At 47.4% G+C, this 23527-nt stretch overlaps 1 protein-coding gene and 7 non-coding genes across 10 annotated transcripts in view; 1 reads left to right on the top strand and 7 right to left on the bottom strand.

The window, feature by feature from the left end:
• Positions 1-2244: 2244 nt before the first annotated feature.
• Trnaw-cca lies at positions 2245-2316 on the bottom strand. The gene has a single exon. It is a non-coding gene; the product is annotated as a tRNA-Trp (tRNA).
• Positions 2317-2803: 487 nt separating this feature from the next.
• Positions 2804-2875, top strand: Trnag-ucc. Its single transcript has one exon. It is a non-coding gene; the product is annotated as a tRNA-Gly (tRNA).
• Positions 2876-3192: 317 nt separating this feature from the next.
• Trnad-guc lies at positions 3193-3264 on the bottom strand. The gene has a single exon. It is a non-coding gene; the product is annotated as a tRNA-Asp (tRNA).
• A 515-nt stretch (positions 3265-3779) lies between these two features.
• Positions 3780-3851, bottom strand: Trnap-cgg. Its single transcript has one exon. It is a non-coding gene; the product is annotated as a tRNA-Pro (tRNA).
• Positions 3852-6494: 2643 nt separating this feature from the next.
• Positions 6495-6568, bottom strand: Trnat-agu. The gene has a single exon. It is a non-coding gene; the product is annotated as a tRNA-Thr (tRNA).
• A 290-nt stretch (positions 6569-6858) lies between these two features.
• Trnas-aga lies at positions 6859-6940 on the bottom strand. Its single transcript has one exon. It is a non-coding gene; the product is annotated as a tRNA-Ser (tRNA).
• Positions 6941-7373: 433 nt separating this feature from the next.
• On the bottom strand, positions 7374-7447 carry Trnai-aau. Its single transcript has one exon. It is a non-coding gene; the product is annotated as a tRNA-Ile (tRNA).
• A 540-nt stretch (positions 7448-7987) lies between these two features.
• The window catches only part of Ctc1 (CST telomere replication complex component 1), a 21832-nt gene continuing 6292 nt past the window's right edge, over positions 7988-23527 (bottom strand). The window contains exons 2-23 of one of the 3 annotated variants that reach the window (XM_021212128.1): positions 23148-23311; positions 21736-21973; positions 21415-21626; positions 20226-20370; positions 17914-18192; positions 17686-17814; positions 16698-16930; positions 16391-16568; positions 16106-16306; positions 14493-14619; positions 13719-13833; positions 13311-13626; positions 13128-13217; positions 12714-12907; positions 11046-11134; positions 10785-10959; positions 10265-10342; positions 9451-9595; positions 9287-9351; positions 8783-8948; positions 8563-8689; positions 7988-8428 (exon numbers count right to left, since the gene is read on the bottom strand). In XM_021212128.1, the coding sequence (XP_021067787.1) occupies positions 8289-8428; positions 8563-8689; positions 8783-8948; positions 9287-9351; positions 9451-9595; positions 10265-10342; positions 10785-10959; positions 11046-11134; positions 12714-12907; positions 13128-13217; positions 13311-13626; positions 13719-13833; positions 14493-14619; positions 16106-16306; positions 16391-16568; positions 16698-16930; positions 17686-17814; positions 17914-18192; positions 20226-20370; positions 21415-21626; positions 21736-21973; positions 23148-23311 (3606 nt within the window). In that variant the 3' untranslated portion in view covers positions 7988-8288. The remainder of the gene's footprint in view (positions 8429-8562; positions 8690-8782; positions 8949-9286; positions 9352-9450; positions 9596-10264; positions 10343-10784; positions 10960-11045; positions 11135-12713; positions 12908-13127; positions 13218-13310; positions 13627-13718; positions 13834-14492; positions 14620-16105; positions 16307-16390; positions 16569-16697; positions 16931-17685; positions 17815-17913; positions 18193-20225; positions 20371-21414; positions 21627-21735; positions 21974-23147; positions 23312-23527) is intronic. The other 2 variants (XM_021212129.1, XM_029546272.1) reach the window with 2 other exon arrangements.

The raw sequence follows: 23527 nt of genomic DNA, 5'->3' as shown, positions 1-23527 counted from the left end.
GTTTTTCTTCTATCCCTTGAGTCATGGTAGAGATGGCCTTTGCTGGTCAAGTCACACTGAAGGTGGCCACATCACACTGAAGGTGACCACGAGGGGTATTTTCACTATTTTCACTCTAAGGGCTGACATTTCATGTGACCAGGAAGATCATACCTATTTTGGGGACTCCCAAGCTCTGGCATATACAACTGCAACAAAGACTAGTCCACTGTACGCCACTGTCTTGGTACATGTGACAAAGTGACTGGCCTGGCATAAGACAGGGCAAGACCCAGGAAGGAAGGCAGTAAAGGTAATATAGATTCTGTTTGGCAGGGCAGGCCTCTGCTGTGTGGGTCACATTCTGAGGCCCAAATTCCTCACCTGGAACCCCTGCCACATGACAGAACTGTAGCTGGTGGAGCAGAGTTAGGACAGGAAGCCATCTTTCTGGGAGGACAGGGCCTGTGTGCATGTGTGTGTGTGTGTGTGTGTGTATGTGTGTGTGTGTGTGTGTGTGTGTGTGGTGAGGAGGTGGGTTGGGTAGCAGAGTTTGGGTTTCTCTTTCACTTCCTGCTTTGTTCTGCTGTTTTGGTTTTTTGGGTTTTTTTTTTTCCTTTTAAAAGCAACTTGAAGGCCGAAAACTTAGCGGTTATATTATATTCAGAGTTGATCAAAAGCACTTTAAAAAAAATTCAGACCCATTCCATGGTGGCTAGTTCATACCTGTAATCCCAGCACTTTGGAGGCGGAGGCAGGGGGATCACTCCAAGTACAAGACCAATGTGATTTGCACAGTAAATTCCAAGCCAGGATTACAAAATAGTAAAGTAAAAATAACAAAACAGAAAAATTGTACTTACTTTATTGTATTGTATTGTATTGTATTTTTGACTTTTCAGGGTTTTAAATAGTCAAATGCAGAAATCTGGCTTATTTTAATTCCTTCACTGCCAAACCAGGGGGCAGGGACAACTTCAGCCTTTCTACCTTCTTCTTGTCTGTGATGACCAGGCTATAAAGATAAAGCCAACTTTGAATTTCACATTATTCTTTGTTCTTGATCCTGACCGATTTGAAATCCTGCCCTGGGTGGGGGCGGAAAATCCTTGACTTCCTCAGTTTCCCGAAATATAGTGAAGGGGACTCAGTGCTGGCAACCACAGCCCAACAACAGATTTTAAATTTTAACTACAAGACACCAACACTGGGGTCCTGTAGGTGGGGTTGGGAGTGTGGACAAAGAAGGAAAAAGTTCATTAATACTTGAAAAAGTTTCCTATCCTATAGCCAGTAGGACAGCTAAGAAAAACCTCTAACCCAAAACTGAAATCCCAGGAATTCACACCACAGAGCTTATTTAGTAGAGGTAAATAAATACATAAATATGAGCTGGGACTGAGCTCCTGTAAAGTCAGTGCTTGTGGGAGTGTAGAGTGCAGGATTTAAGAGGTCAAGGTCAGCTACATAAGGTTCCCAGGCTAGCCTGGGCTACAGGAGAAGCTCATGGAAAAAAACAAAAGACCCAACAACCCTTCAACAACCCAGATCAACAGACCAAGCAGACAAGCAAAAGGGGCTACGGTGGTGGCAAAATTTTAAATAGCAAGAAAAAGTGTAGATTAGGCAGTCAAAATGTCCAACTTCAGAAAAGTTGCTTAATACTTTATCATAACTGTCATCAAATTTTTGATTGTCACTTAAATTATAAGGAATTATATTTTTAATATAGTGTATATGCCAGAGCTTTGGTGATCCAAAATTTTTCTGACCCTTCCCAGCTGCGTGAGATTTCAGCCCTTGGTAGGAAAAAACAAAAAACAAAACAAAACGAAAACCCAAAAACAAAAACAAAAAAAAACCTGTTGAACAAAAACAACAGTACAAAATTGTGGACACCAATAAACAAGATTAATCAAAGTGAAAACAGAGGTTTGGGACAATATAAATAGCTATTATTATTATTTTTAAAGTGATAGACTATTGCTACATTTTTTTCGGATTAAAGAACGTTTATTGCCGTATCATAAGTGCATTATCTAAAGAGTTGTTGGGACTGTTCGTTAACATTTTCTGTTATTTAAATATTTATTGTATTAAAGGCATGGTTATTTCGGCAGAAATCAGAAAAAGGCATAAAACTCTCGACACGTCTTAGCAGCTTTGAGGAGAGAAAAAGTCTTGATATAGTGGGTAGGAATTTTACCTTTTTTTTTTTTTCTTCAATGTACTATTAAAGTCAGGTAACTAGAAAATAAATACAGATGACCCCGACGTGATTTGAACACGCAACCTTCTGATCTGGAGTCAGACGCGCTACCGTTGCGCCACGAGGCCTCCCTGCGGCCCAACCCGTGTGGGTGTCGTGAACAGAAGCTTCAACCGCAGTGAGTGCGGATGATTTTCTTCAGGCTGGGACTCCGGCTTTGCTCTCCTGGTTCTCAGCTCCGGAGAGGCTCGCGCTCACGTGGAAAGTCAACTATGGCTAAACGATGAAATGGCTCCTTGGCGCTAGGCAGAAAGGCTAACTCTTTAATTCTGAGTCACGCTCAGCTCACTCAAAGAAGCGACTTCTGTATTTGGAACGTCTTTTTCTAGGGATGAATGTCATCCTGTCTAGACTCCTAAACACAGTTTTACGTTCAATCTCAGTTGGGGTAATGACTAAGACAACAACAAAACAAAACAACCTCTCGAATAGTTTCTCTGGATTTTGCTTTTCTTATCCCCATTTTTTACATAATCACATAAGTTGACAAAGTAACTGTAAATGTTAGCAGGCCGATGCATATAAGTATGATCTTTGCAAGGGCTCCTCCTGTCTGCGTTGGTGGTATAGTGGTGAGCATAGCTGCCTTCCAAGCAGTTGACCCGGGTTCGATTCCCGGCCAACGCAGTTATCAACTTTTTTTTTCTTTACGGAAATCAGTGCGTCTAAAATAATTCGAAGAAATCTTTTCCTCCAAATCTAGGAGTCAACAGAGGTATGATTGCCACTTCTCCATAACCCTGCCATGTGGGTTCTTTATTCTTCTTCTTTGTATGTGCCCTATGCTATCCGCCCGAACCTCAACTTGCTACAGCTACGACAGGCCGTGTCCTTTATTTCAAAATATACAGCTACGACAGGCCGTGTCCTTTATTTCAAAATATACAGCTACGACAGGCCGTGTCCTTTATTTCAACGAATTAAAAAAAAAAAAAAAGGAACTTCTCCCCGTCGGGGAATCGAACCCCGGTCTCCCGCGTGACAGGCGGGGATACTCACCACTATACTAACGAGGAGTAAGTTGAAAAGTACTTTCTCTAGATCCCTGATCTGGTTTCTATATCGAAGCTGCTTGACCGGGCTATGCAGCACTTTCTTTTTGGATATTCAGTGGTAATCTGAATATCATCAGATAATTGCGGGTCCCCAGGAAGTCCGAAAACAGCAGGAATGATCGAAGGGCACAAAAGGTCTTCAAAACTGTCGAAATTCAAGTTCTGACGATCCCTCGCTCTTCAAGAAGACCCAGAATAACTCCCGCCCTTCATCGCCTGTCATTCGCAATCCCAAAACAGACGTCCGTCAACCTGATACCAACCTGTGGATTCCAAGGTGAGGTAGCTAGCAAGCGAGAGGAGGGGAGAAATTGAGGGACTTGACTAAGAGTGGACGCCGTTCCGCTCGCGCTGGCAATGTCAGCTAAGACTAGCGCTGACTTTCCTGCCACCGAAATGCTCACTCAGAATAAGAGCCCTCAAAGGGCTGTAGTGGCACTCAGGAAAGCCAAAAACAAAAAAGAAAGAATAAGACGGGGCTCGTCCGGGATTTGAACCCGGGACCTCTCGCACCCGAAGCGAGAATCATACCCCTAGACCAACGAGCCGACGTGTGACCTGGTCTACAGACGCCTATAGAGGTCGTATGACTTTGGCTATGGTGCGGGTGACACCGCTCCTTGCGGGAAGGCGCGCTGCGGGACCACCCACTGCGAAGCCCTGCGGAACAGTATCTGGAGATGCGCTGCTGGGCGCTGGCCACGAGTCCCGACTCCTCCCTGGAAGTAAGAGCGTTGGCTCAGTCGTCCCCTCGTCTCTCCGCCGGGCATCTCTGACACCAGAGACGGAGGCGCTTTCGCTACGTCTGGTGCGGTTCCGTACCCTGAGGTCTCCGCTCTCCCTCGCCCTGCCTGTGGTCCTCCGGCCCAGTCTCCTGTACTGAGCTTTGACTTTAATCATCCGAACCGCTGGGTTTGGGAACGCTCCAGGAGCCGCGTCCTGAACTCCATGGGTGAACTCCAGGTTTTCTCGCCATCTCTACATTAGTCTTCAGTGACGGACCGGGAGTAGAGTCTTCAGTAGCCTACCATCTATCCACACTGCCTACCAACACCCTGCTAGAAGTCAGAACAAAGAGAGTGATAACAGACCAAGAAGACATCCCAAGAAAGTGTTGCTAGCACTGGGGCCCTGGGGCCCCAGCTCGTAGCATCAGATTCCACCACCTACCCTCCTGTGTAGCTTTCTCATTTTCTCCTAGTGTTAACTGGCTGTGTGCCGCCTGAAACCTGGATAAACCACAGGAATTGAATCTTTATATTCAGAGTTAGCATGTGAGAAAGCAATAAATGAACACCCTAAAAGGTCTGTTTCCTCATTTCAACCTCAGCCAGCAGATTACACTGGGAGGAGAAACAAAGGCAAGAGCTTCAAAGTCAAAGGAGCCTTGCTCCTCTGACCAGCCTCTCCCCAGAGATTCATGGCGTTGGGGTTTTAGGTCTTCTCTCTGTAACGGGAGCAGGGTTCACACATTCCTACAAAACGAAGTACAAATGTGTGCTCTTACACACCATGGATGATGAAAATATGTCACATGTTAGTAGGAGCCAAAGTTTTACCCTGAAAGTCACAGTTCTAGGGTTTAACTTTGGACTGCCAAACTTGCAGACTCCCATGTGGATAGGACAAGAGGTGTTGGTGGAATGCAGTCACTGGCTTAATTAACTATACCTGGGGCCTACCTACCCTGAAAGGGGATTTCTTGATCCACATCCTGTCCACTACTAAGACATATTATTTCCTAAGCATGTCTAGAATTCCCTTCCTGCAACTGCCCACCTCTCATGTGTGTGTGTGTGAACGAAATTACATAGTTGGGTAAGGATGACCTTGAACTTAAGGCTAGATTTACAGGCATGTGCCACAGTACTCACCTAAATATTTACACTTTTTAAAAAAATGTGTATAGGAGGTGTCTTGTACATGTCACCTGATGATGAAGAGGATGTCACATTCCCTGGAACTGGAGTTACAAGCTGAGAACTGAACCAGATTACAAATGATGCATTCTGTAACAGATTCCTCTGGAAGAGGAGCCAGTAGTCAACCATTGAGCAATCTCTCCATTCCCTTTCATCTGTGTTTCTTTCTTTCTTTCTTTTTTTTTTTTTTTTTTTTTTTTTTTTTGATTTTTCAAGACAGAGTTTCTCTGTGTAGCCCTGGCTGTCCTGGAACTCACTCTGTCAACCAGGCTGTCCTCGAACTCAGAAATTCGCCTGCCTCTAGGCCTGAGCCACCACGCCCGACTCATCTATGTTTATTGTGCTGTCCCTGTCCCAGGCTGCATGCTCTTCCTTAGAATGCACAGCAAGTTTCTACAGGGTCATACGGAAAGCTGACCCTGCCTACCATCTTCGTTCCGATGCAGGATGAAGTGCCACTTATTTCTCATGCTCTTGTGCATGCCCCTGCCCTTCCTGTCTTGTGTAGAGAGATTATCTTCCTAGGATCCTGAGAAAAAGGTGTGCCCTACCCCTTTGCTTACATGTGTGCTCTGGGGTCTGTCATATCACTAGTTTGTCCAAGAGAGAACAATGCTTTCAAGACCACATTTTTACTCAGACATGGCCAAATGGGAATGGTGCCTAGAGCTGTCCAAGGAGGTGAGGTAATCCCTGTCAACGTCTCACTGTCCTTTCTTGTCCTTCCAGCGTTCACGTCTACCTTCACTATCCAGCCTTAGCATGCTAGGAACACTCCCTACCAGTTCACATGTGGCTCCCATTCCACGCCGCTCCCAGAGTGCCCTCTTAGCTTCCTACCCATAATGCTCTTCAATGGTGGCAGCGGGCTTGTTGAGTCCGGGTGATTCCTACCCTTACTTGCTCCATGTGGGACAGATGGGTTCAAAAGAGTAGTAACTGCACATGAAAGGCCTGCCTGCTACAGGACTGCATCTAGAATCCACACCAAATTTTAACATATACTCTGTATAACTTTGTATACAAAGTATAAAACGATGAGGCCTCAAACAGAAAGAAATAACAAATACAAAATTAATAGAAATAGGGAACGAGCATGAGGATCACAGAGTGGGTGGGCTGAGAAAATCGGGGAATTATGTAGGAGTAGAATAAGAAAAGGGAACTTACGTTAGGACCCGCAGCGCTTGCTTTTATATAAAATTGGTAAAGGTTAGTTAATTAGAACCAGTTAAAAACGGAAGGTACAATGGTAGAAAGGATGTACAAAGGCACCGCTGGGATTCGAACCCAGGATCTCCTGTTTACTAGACAGGCGCTTTAACCAACTAAGCCACGGCGCCAGTGACAGAAAGAGTCTCTACTAAAAGGCATTACAGGAATATACGCTTCACAATGCACACGGCAATTTCTTATCCGGTAGTCTGAAATATACTTGGTTTGCTTCATCCTTCTGTCTATGAGGTTCCCTTTAGTGTTAGAATATTCGACATTCAAGGGAAGTGAACGATTAGCCTTAGATTCTAGAACTCTGAAGGGACTTTTTGAGTGTTGCACAGCTCTTACTGGGACAAAAACAATTACAATACAGTCGAAACTTTCAAAAACTGAGAAAAAAAAAAAAACTCCTGGACGTAGTCGGCAGGATTCGAACCTGCGCGGGGAGACCCCAATGGATTTCTAGTCCATCGCCTTAACCACTCGGCCACGACTACAGAACTTCTGAAGTTGCTTTTATCCAGTGCCTTTATTACTTCTCACGTTCTTTCTGTATCTAGTCTCTAGCTCTGGACATTGTTAGGTGGAAAGGTGGCACGAACAACGGATGCTTAGGTTTTACACCGAACGTCCTCGAGACCCTCCTTCCATATCTTCCCCAAGTCTCTGGTTTTCCACGCAAAGATCGCGTGGGAAAGGAAGACGCTGAAATGGCGACCCAGACTATTCCCTGCGTTCTTGGCTCTGGGATGTACTCCTTCCCACTTATTTTTTTTTTCTTTTTTTCTTTTTTTTGTTTTTATTTTTTTCCTTCCCACTTATAAAACGCTAACAGTTCAGGATTTAAGAGAATGCAAACGAAGTGTTTTGTAATTAGACGTCTCAGGAACTAATTCCTTAGGTAAAAGTATTTAAAACAGAAAAACACTTTGGCCCGTACGGGGATCGAACCCGCGACCTTGGCGTTATTAGCACCACGCTCTAACCAACTGAGCTAACCGGCCAACTGCTACAAAGATCCTGAAAAGTCACTCACAAGTCTGCTCTGGAACAATCCCCGACTTTACAACACATAAAATCATCGGCATGAAGGTACTATAGCCAGGGCGATTTCCCTCACCGCCACCTTGGCAGCAACTCAAAGAACCAGGGGACACTGCTGTTCGTTGCCCAAGGGTCTACCTGAGGTCTGGTTCTGGGGAACCTAAAGAACATTTATTCCAGCCTCCTGGTCCAGCTCCCTCCCTGCCCGTCCCCCACAACCCCACCTTGGGTCTTCTCCCCTATGTCTGTCCTGTATTTCCAAACATTTGACATTTGACATGAACCCCACTCCTGCCAAATGTTGCTGAGACCACCTTATACCCCTATTCACGACACCCTGTCCCCACTCCCTAATTGATGTTCTTAGTGAGGTCTGAGTTTCGTTTCTATCATTCCTGTGTTGGACCTGCAGTTCAGTAACCCACCTTCCACCATCCACACTGGTGGGAAACTAGCAATGTAAATCAGTCTAGGTTTGGCACCGCAGAGATGAACACGGGTCAGAAAGTCCTCAGAGAGGTTTATTGTAGCCCAAAGGGCCTATCATAACACAGTCATAAGGGGCAAGGTCTCCGTTCTGCTTTCTCCACAAGGCAGAACCCAAGCACTCAGGGAAGGTCGCCTCTGAGTATAGGTGTTCTAACCCAACTGGAGGAAACACCATTATCATGCTGTGATCTGCCGTTTTCAGTGTCCCCAAGGCATGCTCACACCAGAGTAACTAGAAATCACAGCAGGGCTGGAGTTCCTCACTCCAGTGTCTGGGGACCACTCCAGTGTCTGGGACCACCTTAGGCAGTGTCAAGACGAAGCAGCGGAAGCTTGTGGAGGGTTGGGAAGCTCCGGCTCCTGCAGAGAAAGGCAGACCAGTCGGAGCCTAGGATTCACTCTGGTCAGCAGAGGGAGCTCTCCACACTGGAACTGCTGCAGCCGGGACGGTTCTGGGACAGCGAGAGCAAACATCCTGTGTGTTCCGTTTTTTACTTCCTTTCCGCCATTTCCCTTCCCAGCCTTCTAGGCCCCCGTCCAGCCCCCATCCACATTCCTTTTTAGGACCTGTCCACCTTGTCCATACCTCGTGGGGAAATATCAGTGGGTCTCCTTTCAAGTGCAAAAGAAAGCTTAATGGGTCGGAGGACAAAGGGTCCGGTACAAAGGGTCCGGAGGAGCAGGGTCAGGGGCTCATGGGTTTTGCTTGCAGACTAGAAAGGGAAACTCAGGATTAATTTGAACCCAAGTTTCTAACCATGTGCCAACCCCACAAGAACTTGAACTTCTATCAGGGCAGTTCTTACCTCTGTTTGGGCTCCTAGCCCTGTAAACTGCAGGGCCACTCTCCCTGGAACCCTGGCATGCTGGAGGATGGAGGACCACTCACTGGGACTCAGCCCTAGTGCCCTTGCCACAAGATGATTCCTACAGATCACCGTGGCTTCTGCAGTGCCATCTTCTACCAGGAGCCTAAGGGAAGGGGAGCAAACCCACAGGGACAGTCCCCAGACCTAAGAGACCTCCTGTCTCGCAGCATTGCTATGCTACTACATAGCTCACTTTATCTTCATTTTAAAAAAAAAAAAAAAGGAAGAGGATGAGATGGGGTCTTGCTATGTAGCCCCGCTGGCCCGATATTAAACTCACATCAATTCTCCTGACTCAACACCATCCTCTCTACTCAATGCTTGGATTACAGTTGTACCACCATACCCCACTTACTCAAAAAAGTACTAAACAAAAATCATGCTACTGTAGATATCAGAAACTGTACAACTAGGAAGTAGCCAGTATAACAAGTTGCCTACCTGATGTTGGCCTGGCTTATAGCCCTCTGAGATGGACAACTGGAATCCTGGCGACTACACTTACCCTGGGATAAACAAAACAAAACACAGTTGGAAAAGTCCTCTTCCTCCAATGACCGCACTCTGGCACTTCACCCCCAGCTCAGCATGTCCTCTCCCAGTACCTGGGGGCAGATGCTGGTGCAATGAGCACAAACCCACAGGATCTGAAGGCTCAGGACATACACAATATGGCAAGAGGTAGTGGCCTGGAAGGGAGGCCGGTCACCTTGGAGAAGTTCAGCCAGATAGATGTGGGGCAGGGGAGCACTGACAACACAGAGAGAGAGAGAGATCAACGAGTCTAGCAGCAGACCAAGAGGCTGGCATGCTGACACGTACCTAGAGCCCAGCACAGACTTTAGGCCACCATCAAAACTGCAGGGTTACCCAGGCCTGGAAGTTTAATCCCAGCACTCAGGAGGTAAACTCAGATCTTTATGAGTTCAAGACCAACCTGGTCTACATCCCGAGTTGCAGGTCAGTCAAGGCTACATAGTGAAACAGTCTCCAGACCCTAAGTCAAGGCAGAGGAGATTTGAAGTAAGGTGAATCTAGCTGGCCTTGACAAGCACAGGGATGGGGACAGGGACAGCGGTGACTTCTATGTATTCCTGGAAGCCCACAGCCTTTGCCACACTCTGGTTCCTGGTCTCCAAGAGCCACTAGATATTTCTCAGGCTTGAACACCAAGACATTTGTCAGGAATGACATACATGGAGAGAAAAAGCCTCCAAGAGCTTAGAACTTCAAGATTTCCCAAGTAATGGGTACTGGGTATTCTTTCTACCTGGAGTATATGACATCCTTCTGACTCAAAAAAGTACTCCCCTGTGATCAGAGAAGTCTACATCTGTGTCAAACATTCCAGGGCCAGGCACGTGAGTAAAATGTCAGTGCGAAGTTGGGAAATGTAGACATCAGAGCCTCAACACCGACCTGGCTTTGGTCTCTGGGGGGAAGCTCAGGACCTGCACAGAAGTGGATGACCGGAAACAACAGTAAACAATGTTGGATCTGCAGAGAGAAGAGGAGAGGGGATGAGGACAGAGTAGTGAGGCTGGGGAGGGAGGCGAGGCTGGGATCTCGCCTTCCAGGCTGGCTGACTCTTCCACCCCAGGGGCATATCCAGAGCTCTAGTAAAGCAGAGAGCAGCAGACAGCAGACAGCAGACAGCAGACAGACAGCAGACTAACAGCCAGTCACAGCAAAGCTGAGCATAGTACTCCCAGCATCTGGAGACAGAAGCAGTGGCAGGAGGAAGCTTGTAAGTTTGAGGCTAGCCTGAGCTACACAGGAAGTTGCAAATCAACCAGGACAACATAGTGAGACCCTGTCCTAAAACAAAACAAAATAGTAAAGCAAAGAAAACATGTCCTTGTGGCAGTTAGGTGGGGCTGAATACTCAAGAAGACATCAGTAAGCAAAGAAGGCGTGGCCATACGATATACGTCTTCACCTGGAAATCCTTTTCTCCAGCCGGCTAAAGAGGACTCGGGCTCCAGGAAGGAGTCCTATTTGGGGAGGCAACTGTGGATCTTCGATATATATGTCCAGGTGAGGGGGATATTCACAGTCATCCATTTCTAGAGCTACTGTTAGCTTCACACCTGTTTTAATAGCCCCAGCATTCCCTAGGACAGAGGGAAGGGTGGCCAGTGATCAGCCAGGACTACAAAGTCCCACCCCTCCACTTCTTCCCCAGAGGATAGCACATTACCAGGTTTTATCCGGCGAAGGGCCAGAGGAGGTTCACACAGTATCCGAGACAAAATCTCAGCAGAGAAAGATACCAAGGAATTGGGGGAGCTGAAAGAGAAAAAAAGAGAGACCAGCTCACAAGACAGAAAAGAAGCCATCCCCAGCTCTCCATCATTTACAGTCTTATGCTTCCTGAAGATGCAGGTTTCTAGGAAACATTCATTTTAAGTACAACTCTTTTCTTCTTCCTTCTTCTCCTTCTTTTTCTAATGCTTTGAGACAACTGTCTGTAACCCCAGTGCCAGAGGATTTGGTACCCTCTTCTGTCTTCTGAGGGTCTTGGTGCATACACAGATGCAGGGAAAACACCCATACACATAAAATAAAAGTTAAAGAAAAAGCCAATGTAGACTGGGGTTGGGTGGTGGTGTGCGACTGAAATCCTAGCACCGTGTAGCATGCTCTTACTACATGAAGGTTGAAGGCTGGCTTCCAACCTTCAGCAAGTCTCCTTCCTGTCTCAGGTCTCCAAAGAAAATGACTACAAGTACACCAAGCACACACTACCCTGACTTCCTCCCCGATCTCTCTTCCTAGTGTCTGAGGCAGGGCTTCTCGGCATAGAGAAACCTGGAGTGCTCTGTAGACCAGGCTGGTGTCAGACTCAGAGATATGCCTGCCTCTGTCTCCCAAATGCTGGGATTAAAAGTGTTTACCGCCCTGCAAACAAACTCCAGCCTACTTCACTTCTAATAATAAATATCAGTCTCATAAAAATTAGACACAATCCTCCTCCTCTTGTTTATTTTTTAGACATGATCTATCTTTTTTTTTTTTTTAGACATGATCTATCTTAAAACTAATGGTAGTTCTCTACGCTACACACCACAGGCATGTACCACCACCCAACCCCCAGTGTGGTCCCTCTGAAATGACATCCAGTTCTTACTTAGAGAGCCCTTTCCAGTCCTCTATGGCCACTTTCCCCCCTCCTCTTCTGTGACAGCAACTGACCATTTGGCCCTGGACGGCCTGAACTCCTTATGAAGACCAGGCTGGCCTCAAACTCAGAGATCTACCTGACTCTGCCTTCCAAATGCTGGGATTAATCATGTATACCACCATGCCTGGCTTATATTCAGTTTAGTAATAAAAACCAGTCTCATAAAAATTATACACAATCCAGTAGAGTTTTTCACACAGGAAACATTTTCACTTGTCCTCACAGAATCTTCTATGAAGTGCCATACCCCTGTATTCACTACCGGCCACACCCAGTGCACTCAGGTCCTTCTCTACACTGCCACCTTCTTCCCTGCATTTTCTGTTTCCTTTTATTGCTAAAGCTTTTCCTTAACTGTGAGAACATTTGCTCAGCTGGGTTGAGCAACAAAGGTTCAACAGCATTTAGGAGACAGAGGTAGGAATCAAAGGTGATCCTCAGCTCCATAGCAACTTCAAAACCAGCCAAAAGACAAAATCCTGTCTCAACAACAACAAAAACTCGGTGGGGAGGGAGAGAGTAGGAGACACTACTTGTGACTATTCCCACAGTGACTGAAAGACTGAAAGAGAACCCCCTCTCACACTGACATCACACAGAACACACATACTGCTCACTCAGCATGGCCAGCGCAGAGCAGAGCAGAGTGCAGCCAAGAGGACAGAAGTAATGGACAACACTTACTTGTCACTGAGCAGCTGGGCCAGTGAGGACTCGGGCAGTGCTCTAGGGATCTCCAGTACATTAGGAATGTCCTGAGAGCTCCCAAGCTCCAGGGTCCACTCCTCTTGGACAGTGAGGCAAGACTCACAGTCAGCCAGTTCCAGGGGCCGGCGAGAGGTGCCAGATGAGCCCTCTGTCTCGAACACTGGTGTCTGCTGGGAAACATGAAGACAATTGCCTCAGCGTGTACTGAGGCCTAAGTCCTCCCGTGCTGACTTCTTCCTAGAGCCTGGTGAAGAGAGGGATCCCAACAGACGGATGCTTCCATCCCCTAAATTCTGCCTATTCCAGGAGTCCTAGAGGACCCAGCACGCGCATGTCTGCTGCAGATTCCAACCCAACTAGCTTTCTGACGTGCAAGAGGAACACACTCACTGAAGGGCCAGGAGCCACGAGTCGGTAGACTTGGTTTGGGTACAAGAATGGAAACCATCGAACTGAAGAGCCAAGAAAGATGAGGAAGACCTATGAGGAAGGACAGCACAACATCGAACTCCGGTGTGGAGCACAGGGTACATACGGGAGGTCAGGCCCTAGGGACCTGGAGTCCCAGCTTACCTTCTGATCCTTGCTCTCAACGGCCAGAGACTCAGGTGGGCTCCATCCAGAACCCTCCTTCCTCTGTGTGGCACAAAGCCAAGTTCCTGACACATGGAAACTCAGGGTGGGCTTTGCAGGTTGTGAACTGTCTCCCGGAAGGAGACAAAAGTTACGTTTCATGAGGGCCTCCTTGTGGGACACTAAGAACAGCCGGCTCTGTCCCAGATGGAGTCCCTCTGGGCAGGAGGAAGCTGACTGAGATGGTTCTGAACCAAAGGTGGGTCTGGGCACGGGCAGGATCAGGGCGTCAGCCAGGTAGAACTGGACGTAGACTCTGTTGGAAGAGGCAGATCTTCAGTGATTCAGACCCCGAATCCCCAAACACCAGGTTCTTCTCGGAGGTGAGCCCCGCTCCCGAGAGCTGACCTGGCCTGCTTCTTCTGGATGAAGCTTGCCATGCCCAGCTCCTCCCAGGAAGGGAAGGTGCTCCTGACTTCTCTCTCTACCACCAGCTGGAACTTCTCTACCCGCACCAGGCAGCCTAGATGAAGAAAGAAAGGTTACTATCTTAGCAGGAAAAGAACTGTGGAAAGGGGTGAAGCAGAACCCTGGGCAGACAGATCTGTGCCATCCCGGGCCACCGCCCACACCTCACCATCTCAGCCCCTAGGCAACCACATCAAGCAGAGATTACTCCAGCCTGCCTTGTTCGTTCCCCAAACCTGTGATATGCCTTTTTTCTGAATCTAACAAATTTTCCTCTCTAGGGTTTCCCTTGTTGTTTTTGTTTTGTTTGTTAAGACAGGATCTCTCTATTTGATAGCTTTGGCTGTCCAGGAACTTACGATCAGGCTGACTTTGAACTCACAGAGATCCACCTACCTCTGCTGGGATTAAAGGCCCACCACCCCAACCTCCTTTTTATGAATCTCAACAAGTCGGATAAGACCAGTGTTCTTCTAATTATGAATATAGGAAACAGGAAGGTAAATGTTTAGGAGCTATGTGGTGTGGGAGAGATGGATGCTGGGAGCTGTAGCTCTGGCTCCTCTTCTCTCCATGAGCACCAGCCTTTCACACTTCCCCATGTAGCTGATCAACATCATTAAGAAAGCCCAGCAGGCGCTCCCTCTCTCCCTGCCCCCTGCACTGAGCTCTACCTCCCACCACCATCATCTTCCCACCTCTCAACTTCCGCACCTATGAGATTCGGGTCAATGAGGGGCTGTGAACTCTCAGTCAAGGGGATACAAGGCAGTGAGCCTCTTAGATCCCGAAGCTCCAGACACCCTTTATGAGATGAAGCCACCAGGACCCCAAGTAAAACCTGTAGGAGATAAAGGTCAAGCTGTTAACTATTTATTAAACAACCAGCAATGCCTGGGCATACCAGGACCTGAAGGACAGAGTCAAGACTGCTCTAAGCGGGAGGCTGTCTTGGTCTCCATTCTGAGTTCCAGACCAGAGAGATTCACAGAGAGATCCTGTCTCTCTAAAAATAAAAACAAAAAACTCTACTGAGCATCTACCATGTGTCGTGTGCTATTTTTAAACACTAACAGCAACAAAGGCAAGTACTCACACATGTGAGAGTAAGATCTGAATTATATTCTTGAACACAGTGGGGTATACATACTTCTAGTCCCAGTAATCAGAAAGCTGAGGTAGCAGGAACTCTGGGAGTTCGAGGCCAGCATGGGCTATACAGCAAGACTGCCTCAGGTTAAAAAAAAAGAAAAGAAAAAGTGGTGATGCACGCCTTTAATCCCAGCACTTAGTGGATTTCTGAGTTCGAGGCCAGCCTGGTCTACAGAGTGAGTTCCAGGACAGCCAGGGCTACACAGAGAAACCCTGTCTCGAAAAACTAAAAAGCAATAACGAAAACAAAGCAAAGCAAAACCCAACAGAATTCTATATTCCAAGCTACAGCTTTGGGGGCTTGTTTTATTATATTTACTGGGTGGGGGTGGGGGTGACATTTCACTTTTGTGGAGGTCAAAGGACAACTTGAGGGAGTCAGCTCTCTTCTCTCACCATGCAGAGTCTGGGAACAAGCTCAGGTCACCACTCTCTAACGGATGAGTCGCTCTGTCTGTGTTTGCACCTGTATTCCAGAAGAGGGCATCAGATCCCTTTATAGAGAGTTGCAGGGGCTGGAGAGAGGGCTCAGCCAGTTAAGAGCATTGGTTGCTGTTCTTCCAGAGGTCCTGAGTTCAATTCCCAGCAACCACATTGTGGCTCACAACACTCTGTAATGGGATCCGATGCCCCCTTCTGGTGTGTTTGAAGATACCTACAGTGTACTCATACACAAAATAAATGAAATAATTCAAAGAAAGAATTGTGAGCCATCATGTGGTATCTGGGAATTGAACTCAGGACCTCTGAATTGAACTTAGGACCCTCTGAAATAATAACCAGTGCTCTTAATCACTGAGCCATCTCTCCAGGTCCATACACACCACCCTCTTTTGTTTTGTTTTGTTTTGTTCTGTTTGTGTATTTGTTTCTGAGGCAGGGTCTCACTGTGCATCTCTAGCTAGCCTGAAACAGGCTAGCTTTAAACCCTTTAAACCCAGCACTTGGGAGGCAGAGGCAGGTGGATCTCTGTGAGTTCACGGCCAGCCTGGTCCACAAAGTGAATTCCAGGACAGTCAGGGCTATACAGACCCTGTTTCAAACATGTGCACATATGCACACATACACCCACACAGAGCATAACTGAAAGACAAAAACAAAAAACAACAAAAACCGCATGATCTGAACAAGTAGTAGTGATGAAACCGGCAGCAAGCCTTCTAGAATTCCCTTACCTGGGCTGGCTGGAACACACAGGATGGCAGACAGACCCAGGACCAGGCTAGGCGGCGATTCAGTTGGCAGCTGGTCAGGTGACTGGCTTCTGGGAGAGGCAGCAGGGCCTTTGGGTCAAAAGTAGCCCAAGCCCTGTGCTGCCCTTCCTCTGCCAGGGCGAGTATAGTAGGGAAAGAGTAGGGAGTCTGCAGTGGAGTGTACTGTGTGGGGGGAGAGAGAAATAATCACATTGTGTCCCCGTGCCCTGGTGTCCTCAAGCCAAGCTTTTCCCCAGGTCCTCGTACTTTCTGAAGGGGGCAGTTATGTGGTTCTTCCAGGATCTCACTGTATGCATGCCGAATGGGGCTGCCAGGTGGAATCAGAACATCCCAGGAGGGAGCCAGGAGCTGCAGTCCCAAGCTGGGCTTCCCAGGAGAGGGCTGCTTCAGGAACTGGTGACATCTCAACACATGGGGACACAGCCTTGGCCAGGAGGAGAAACATAGTCATTTCCCCAAGATCTGTCTCTTCCAGGATCCAGCTTCCCCTACAGAGAAAGTAACATCCCCCGACCCATCTCCACCCCAGACCCTCAATCTCCGTCCTTCTCACTTGTAGATCAGATCCTCCAGGGTCTTGGAAGCCCATAAGTATAAGGGAAGTCCTAACTGACATTTCCACACGAGTTGCTCATACAAGGAGGCACCATAAACTTTGGAGGACGGCAAAGTCAGAGGCTTAAGACAAGAAAAGCCTTGAAGCCGAATGGTGCCATGAAGACAGAGCGCCAGGACAGGCTTTGTTGTTGCTCCGCCCACTGCCTGGAGGAGATGAACATCTCGGAGCTGCAGGAAAACAGAAAAGCAGAGGTGAGGGAGTGTGGAGCACACCCCTGTAAACCCCAGCCCTTGGGAGGCAGAGGCAGGAGGACTCGAAGATAAAGGGCCATTTGTGGCTATAGAGGCTTGAGGCCAGCTTGTGCTACTGTGATCTAAAACAAAAGAACCATGCTTGTAACTGCAGCCCTCCAGATCAGAGGGAGGGGGTGCGAGGTTTCGGCCAGCTTAGTTTACATAGCAAGTGTCAGACCAGCCAAGGCTTCCAAGTGAGGACCTGTCTCAAAAACAGACAAAAAAAAATACCTAAGGGCTGGAGAGATGGCTCAGCAGTTAAAAGAAAAGTATTACTCTTGAATAGGACCCAAGTTCAGTTCTAGTGCCCACCATGGGCAGCTCACAACAACTAAACTTTGGAAAAACTCTGTCTGGAACAAAACAAGACAAAACAAAACAAAACAAGGGCAGAGGTGAGACCCCAGCTTAACCCCTGGGGAGATGGTTACTATTTCTCCACCACAGGTTCCAAGAGAAACTCCCCAGTGTTGCCTATCTTTTTTTTTTTTTTTTTTTTTGTTTCCTGATAGAATTTTATTTATTTTTTTTATGTTTTTTTTAAGATTCTTGGTAAAGCAAAATACAAAGTTTTTTTTTTTTTTTTTTTTTCAGTGTTGCCTATCTTATTTTCTACCAGAACTCGCTCTTTCCGAGGTCCCCCACCATCTCCCATGGACTGAGCATCTTCTCCTCTCCATCTGACATACCTCCAAACAGACCCCTGGTCGAATAACCCGCCTGAGGCCATGGGTCTTCTGGTACGCGAGGCAGAGAATCAGCTGCCCATCTAGAATGTAGAGGCCGGCAGACTCGTGCAACACGCCAGTGACTGTTCCCTGCACAGGAGACAGAGGTCCGCTGGCCACTATTTCCTCCTCCTTAGGAGGCTCACATTGCAGGTGTCACAACCTCTAGGATCAGTACCTGGCACTCACCAAATAATGCAAGACTTTGGAAGCCCGGACAAGACCTTCTTGCCCTCTGCTGTCTTTGGAGCCGGTGGGCCGGGGCAGTGGTTTAAGGTCAGCTTTCGAGAACTCTAAGTCTAGCTCCAGCTCTTGCACATAACCTGGTCTCAGAGGCATCAGAGTTGAAGATGGAATGGTTGTCCAAATACAGGAACGGTGAATCCGGGTCTTGGTTATTTGCAGTTTTGTCAGCACATAGGCTCTACCAGGACGGAGGACTCGGTGCCACACCATCTGGGCAGGGATCTGGCTTAGGCAGAGGGAGGTAACATTAAACATGAGACCCTGCCCTCACCCATAACGCTACTCATCGGCCAAAGGCCCTTCCCACAACAATTTGACTCCAAAGACCTCATGACGTCGTCCCTCTTATTCTTCGTCTTCTGTTTGCTTGGTTGGCTTTTTTGTTATTGTTTTGTTTTATGCTGTTTCAGACAAGGTCTCATATAGCCCAGGCTGGCTTTAAACTCACTATGTAGCCAAGACTAGTATTGAACTCTTAGTATTATAAGCCACTCAACTTTAAGGATCTCTCTACATCAACAGGAAATGCCACATATTTCCTAAGCCTTTCATAAAGATAGAAACCATCCATGAAGTGTCTTCAAAAGTGGTAAAAATCCCATCAGGGAAATCACGTTCAGTGTTCTCTCACCCCACAACATACAAGCTAACCATTTACTTCATTAATATGAGCTGAGTGCAAGACTCCAGTACTGAGTCACTCCTCTTTAACATGTTTCAGATCACGGAAAGACAAAACCTAAACAGTAATACAGAGACGTGTGATCATGCACCAGAAACAATACACGCTTGCTTTCTTTTGTTTTTGTGGGTTTTGGGTTTGTTTATTTGGGTGTGCGCGTGGGGGGGGGTGTTTTGGTTTGCTTTTTTCTGTGTAACCCTGGCTGTCCTGGAACTCATTCTGTAAATCAGGCAGTGACTGTTCCCTGCACAGGAGACAGAGGTCCGCTGGCCACTCTTTCTTCCTCCTTAAGAGGCTCACATTGCAGGTGTCACACCCGAGCCTCTGCCTCCTGCCTGCTGGGATTAAAGGCGTGTGCTACTACCTCCCAGAACCTCTGTCTTTTTTTTTTTTTTTTTTAAATCTATTTATTATTATTAATTTATTTATTTATTTGGTTTTTCGAGACAGGGTTTCCCTGTCCTAGAGCTCACTTTGTAGACCAGGCTAGACTCAAACTCAAGAGATCCGCCTGCCTCTGCCTCCCGAGTGCTGGGATTAAAGGCGTGCACCACCACACCCGGCTAAAAATGTATTTATTTAAATTTTGTGTAGATGAATGTTTTACATGCGTGCATATCTATGTCCCACTTGCATGCAATATATATAGATAGATAGAGAGAGAGAGAGAGAGAGAGAGAGAGAGAGAGAGAGAGAGAGATTTGGCTGGCCTGGAACTTGCTATCATCAAGTTATCAGGTCGTGCCGGGCGTGGTGGCGCATGCCTTTAATCCCAGCACTTGGGAGGCAGAGGCAGGTGAATTTCTGAGTTCGAGGCCAGCCTGGTCTACAGAGTGAGTTCCAGGACAGCCAGGGCTATACAGAGAAACCCTGTCTCGAAAAACCAGAAAANGAGGCCAGCCTGGTCTACAGAGTGAGTTCCAGGACAGCCAGGGCTATACAGAGAAACCCTGTCTCGAAAAACCAGAAAAAAAAAAAAAAAAAAAAAAAAGTTATCAGGTCATCAGGTTGTCCTCAACTCACAGTGACCTGCCTGCCACTCTGCCTCCCAAGTGTAAGGATTAAAAGCATGAGCCACCTCCCAGCATCCATCCTTCTAGCATGCGTGTGCAGGTGCACATGTGGGCAGATGCACTATGCCCATTCATGTGGATGTCAAAAGCAACCCCAGTTCTCACTCTCCGCAAGTCTTCTACCTTTCAAGGCAGGCTCTCTTGCTGGCCTACAGGCTCCAGGGCTCTGCTGCCTTCATTTCACTATCACCGAGGTTACAGGCCATGCTACTGTGCCCGGCTTTTTCCATGAAAATCAAAGCCAGGCTCTCATGTGCATAGGGAAAGAGCTTTACTAACTAAGCCATCTCCTTAGCTTTGTCTCTTCTTCCACCGTCCTCTCTGCCTGCCTTTAGACTGTTTCCTTCCTCCATAGTTTCTACTTCCATATTTTATACTATACTATACATAAGAAACTTGAAATCTGTCCTTCTGTGACTGGCTTATCTCTCCCTGTGTTCTCTTCTTTGGATCACCCTCTCTACTTCCATCCATATGCCCAACTTTACCCTGGACCTCACCTGTACAATGATGGACACCTGGCTGCCAGCTTGGGCTAATTCACCAAGTGTCATGATGAAATACCTTTTGTTCTGAGTTATTATCAGGGCACTCAGATGGACCAGTTTTCCAGCAAGGTTTATCTCCTTTATACTGGATTTCTTCCTAAGGAAACAAGAAAAAAGGCATTTTGATTTCTCTCCTTTTCCACAAGTCTTCCCTTCCACTGTAAAGAACAATCTTGTAGGAATGTAAAATATCCATAATTCCAAGCTATTATTTAAAAACAGTCTAATCCTTCTTTCACTCACACAGGGTATGTAATGTATGTCCTTGGCAGTCAAAGGCAGCTGTGATAGGAAAGGTGCTTCCTGCTACGGATGAGGACTGGATTTGTTCCTGGGGACCATCCCACAATTGCTCTCTGACCTCTGTGTGTCCATGTGCTAAGATGGGATGTTCATAAACACACACACACAAAGAGCACTCGTGGGGACCAGGGAGAGAGTACTTGTCTGACTTCTAAATACAAGCTTTATTGTCAGAACCACCTTTTAAAAGACCAGTGTGATGGCATAATCCCTGTGGTAGAGGGTGAGATATGTGGGACTCTGTGACCACTCACGCCAACGAGGGGCCTATTTCCCTTACTGTCCAAGGAATGACACTGAAGGTTGATCAACAATATTGAAAAAGAATCTGGTGGGGTTTTTTTCTTTTAAAAAAAGTTATCAAACTTTTGTTAGAATTAAGACATTGTGGCACATGTCTGTCCATCACATGTATGCCTGGTGCACAGGGAAGCTAAAAAAGGGTGTTGGATCCCGTGGAACTGGGAATGCAGAGGGTTGTAAACTACCATGAAGGTGCCAGGAACCAAACCCAGGTCCTCTGGAAGAGCAGACAGTGCTCTTCACCACTGAGCCGTCTCTCCGGCCTATTTTTTCCATCTTTTGAGAAAGGGTCTCCCACTGTAGCAGACTAACCTGGAACGCACTGTAGGTTCCAAAGCCTTCCTGCTTCAGTGTCCTAAACGCTGGGGTCCTAGAGGTGAGTCACCACCAGCTCCAAGCCTTCCTCATAATAAACCCCACTGCTCCCTTGTTCCATCCATTATCTGTGTTACCACCAATATGTCTTCCACCACGGTGAGTACCATCATTCTCAAATCTCTCAGTGTTCCCTTCTTTCCGAAGAGTGGAAAAGTACCTGTATCTGAGCAGGTAGGACGCCTTCTCTGGGTAGAGGACAGGGATAGGTATGAGAGGGCCAGGACTGACAGTCAAAGGGAATACTGGCACCGGTGTACCCCATAGCTCCAAGTGCCCTTCCCCCAAGGAATTCCTCTTGGCAGAAGGAAGGTAACTCCAACTGGGGAACAGGAAGAGATGGCCCAACCAAGAAAGGTCTAGATCTATAAGCTAGAAAAGAGCAAAGCCACAGGTTAGCCAGGACCTTAGCAGCTGACCTACCGCTCCTGCTCACCCCAGAGGCAGCTGGTCCCCCCCCCCCCCCCCCCGTTCTACTTACCTCACAGTCCAAGGTTCCAGTGTTATCCCTTACATACAGGCTTCCACTCTTACACTCTTGTTCCAATTCTCCCAATAGGTCTACTAGTGTCCCTAGAAGTATCAGCTGCTCCCGGGGCAGGACGCCGTCCCCCGGCCCACCTCCGCGGGTCCAAGCCTGGTAAGCGCTCTGACTCCAGGAGAGGTGGCTGCAGCACGGGAGGCGCTGATGGGTCTTCAGATTCTGTACCGAGACAAAGCTGAAAAGTGAAGAAAGCAGTTCTGCAAGTCAGTTCCATCTGAGAAAAGACTCTCAACCTTGACAGAGCACCAGGCACCTAGAGGGGGGCTGAAGGAGAGCGTGGACCAAGAGATAGCTGCTGTGAAATTAAGGTCTGGATCTAAAGGTTGGGCAATGTCTCTAAGGGAAACAAGAACCTCTGGGATGAATATCTCTACAACGAGAGACCAAGAGACATGACGTAGACTGCAGGAACAGTCTGAGGAAATAAATGTGCATGGAGAACACTAAAGACTCCACAAACAGGGGCTGAAGCAATGGCTCAGCAGTTAAGAGCAGTCTGCAGCCAGGCGGTGGTGGTGCACACCTTGAATCCCCAGCACTTGGGAGGCGGACAGACCACTGAGTTCAGGTTAGCCTGCTTTACAGAGTGCGCTCCAGGGCAGCCAGAGCTACACAGAGAAACCCAAACCCGGTCTCAAAACAACAAAACAAAGCAAACAAAACAAAGAGCACTGTTTGTTTTTGCAGAGCACCAAGGTTCGATTCCCAGCATCCACATAGTGGCACACAACTGTCTGTCACTACAACCTGAAGGAATCTGACGCCCTCTTTTGGCCTCCAACATCTCTAGGCACACATGTGGTACACAGACATACATGTAGGCAAAATACCCATATATGTAAAATAAATGTAATTCAATAAATTAATATATGTGTGTGTGTGTGTGTGTATATGTGTGTGCGCAGTTATATGAATAAACTGGTAAGATTTCCCTGAGAACAATATGCACACAGGTACTGAGACTGGAGGGACCAGCATCTCCCCTGCGGCTGGTGACTACTTCTGAAGTTACAGAGGGGACCACTGAGGCAGTTATTAGGAGACCTCACTAACTCTTTTTCCTCGGAAATGAACAAAGCCAATACCCCAAAGCACTAAGAGCCTCTCTCAGAGTCTCTGGGCAGGCAGCCGGGGCAGGGCGATGTAGAGTACTTCCTGCACACGTCACATCAGCTCAATCACCATCTTAATCTCTCCTCTCCTTCTCTAGAGACTAGGAGAACTTTAGGAAAGAAACTGAACGAAGAATATAAAGTTCTGCAGAAGCGAGTGTGGTGGGTCCGCCTTCTCCAACTCACCCTTCCTTCCCAACCCTAAAGTGCCACCCACCGAGCCCCACTTCACCCTACCTGTAGCTGAAGGGCAGTGTTAAATCCTGGTTCTCCCCCTGGGACAGCCACGTCTCCTTCACACAATCAATTACTGACCGAGTCAACTCTTTGCTCTGCTCCTTGCCAGCTGGACAGAGGGTCTCTTGGATGAAGGTCTGGGCAGCCTCAAGCCAGGCTTGCTCCTGAGGAAAATGGAACTAGTTAAAACAGCTTCACAATATCTTGCCCACCAAAGGATTTTCAATTAGGATTTTCAATCCGGCCTTGGATAAACCTCATTGGCTACAATACTACCACTGCAAAGCAGTATTTTATATTTCAGGGGAATAAAAGAATAGACACAGCCGGGCATGGTGGCACACGCCTTTAATCCCAACACTTGGGAGGCAGAGGCAGGT

The sequence above is a fragment of the Mus pahari genome, chromosome 14 (assembly GCF_900095145.1).
Source record: "Mus pahari chromosome 14, PAHARI_EIJ_v1.1, whole genome shotgun sequence".
Taxonomy (NCBI): Eukaryota; Metazoa; Chordata; class Mammalia; order Rodentia; family Muridae; genus Mus; species Mus pahari.
This window is presented reverse-complemented; position numbering and strand designations above follow the sequence as displayed.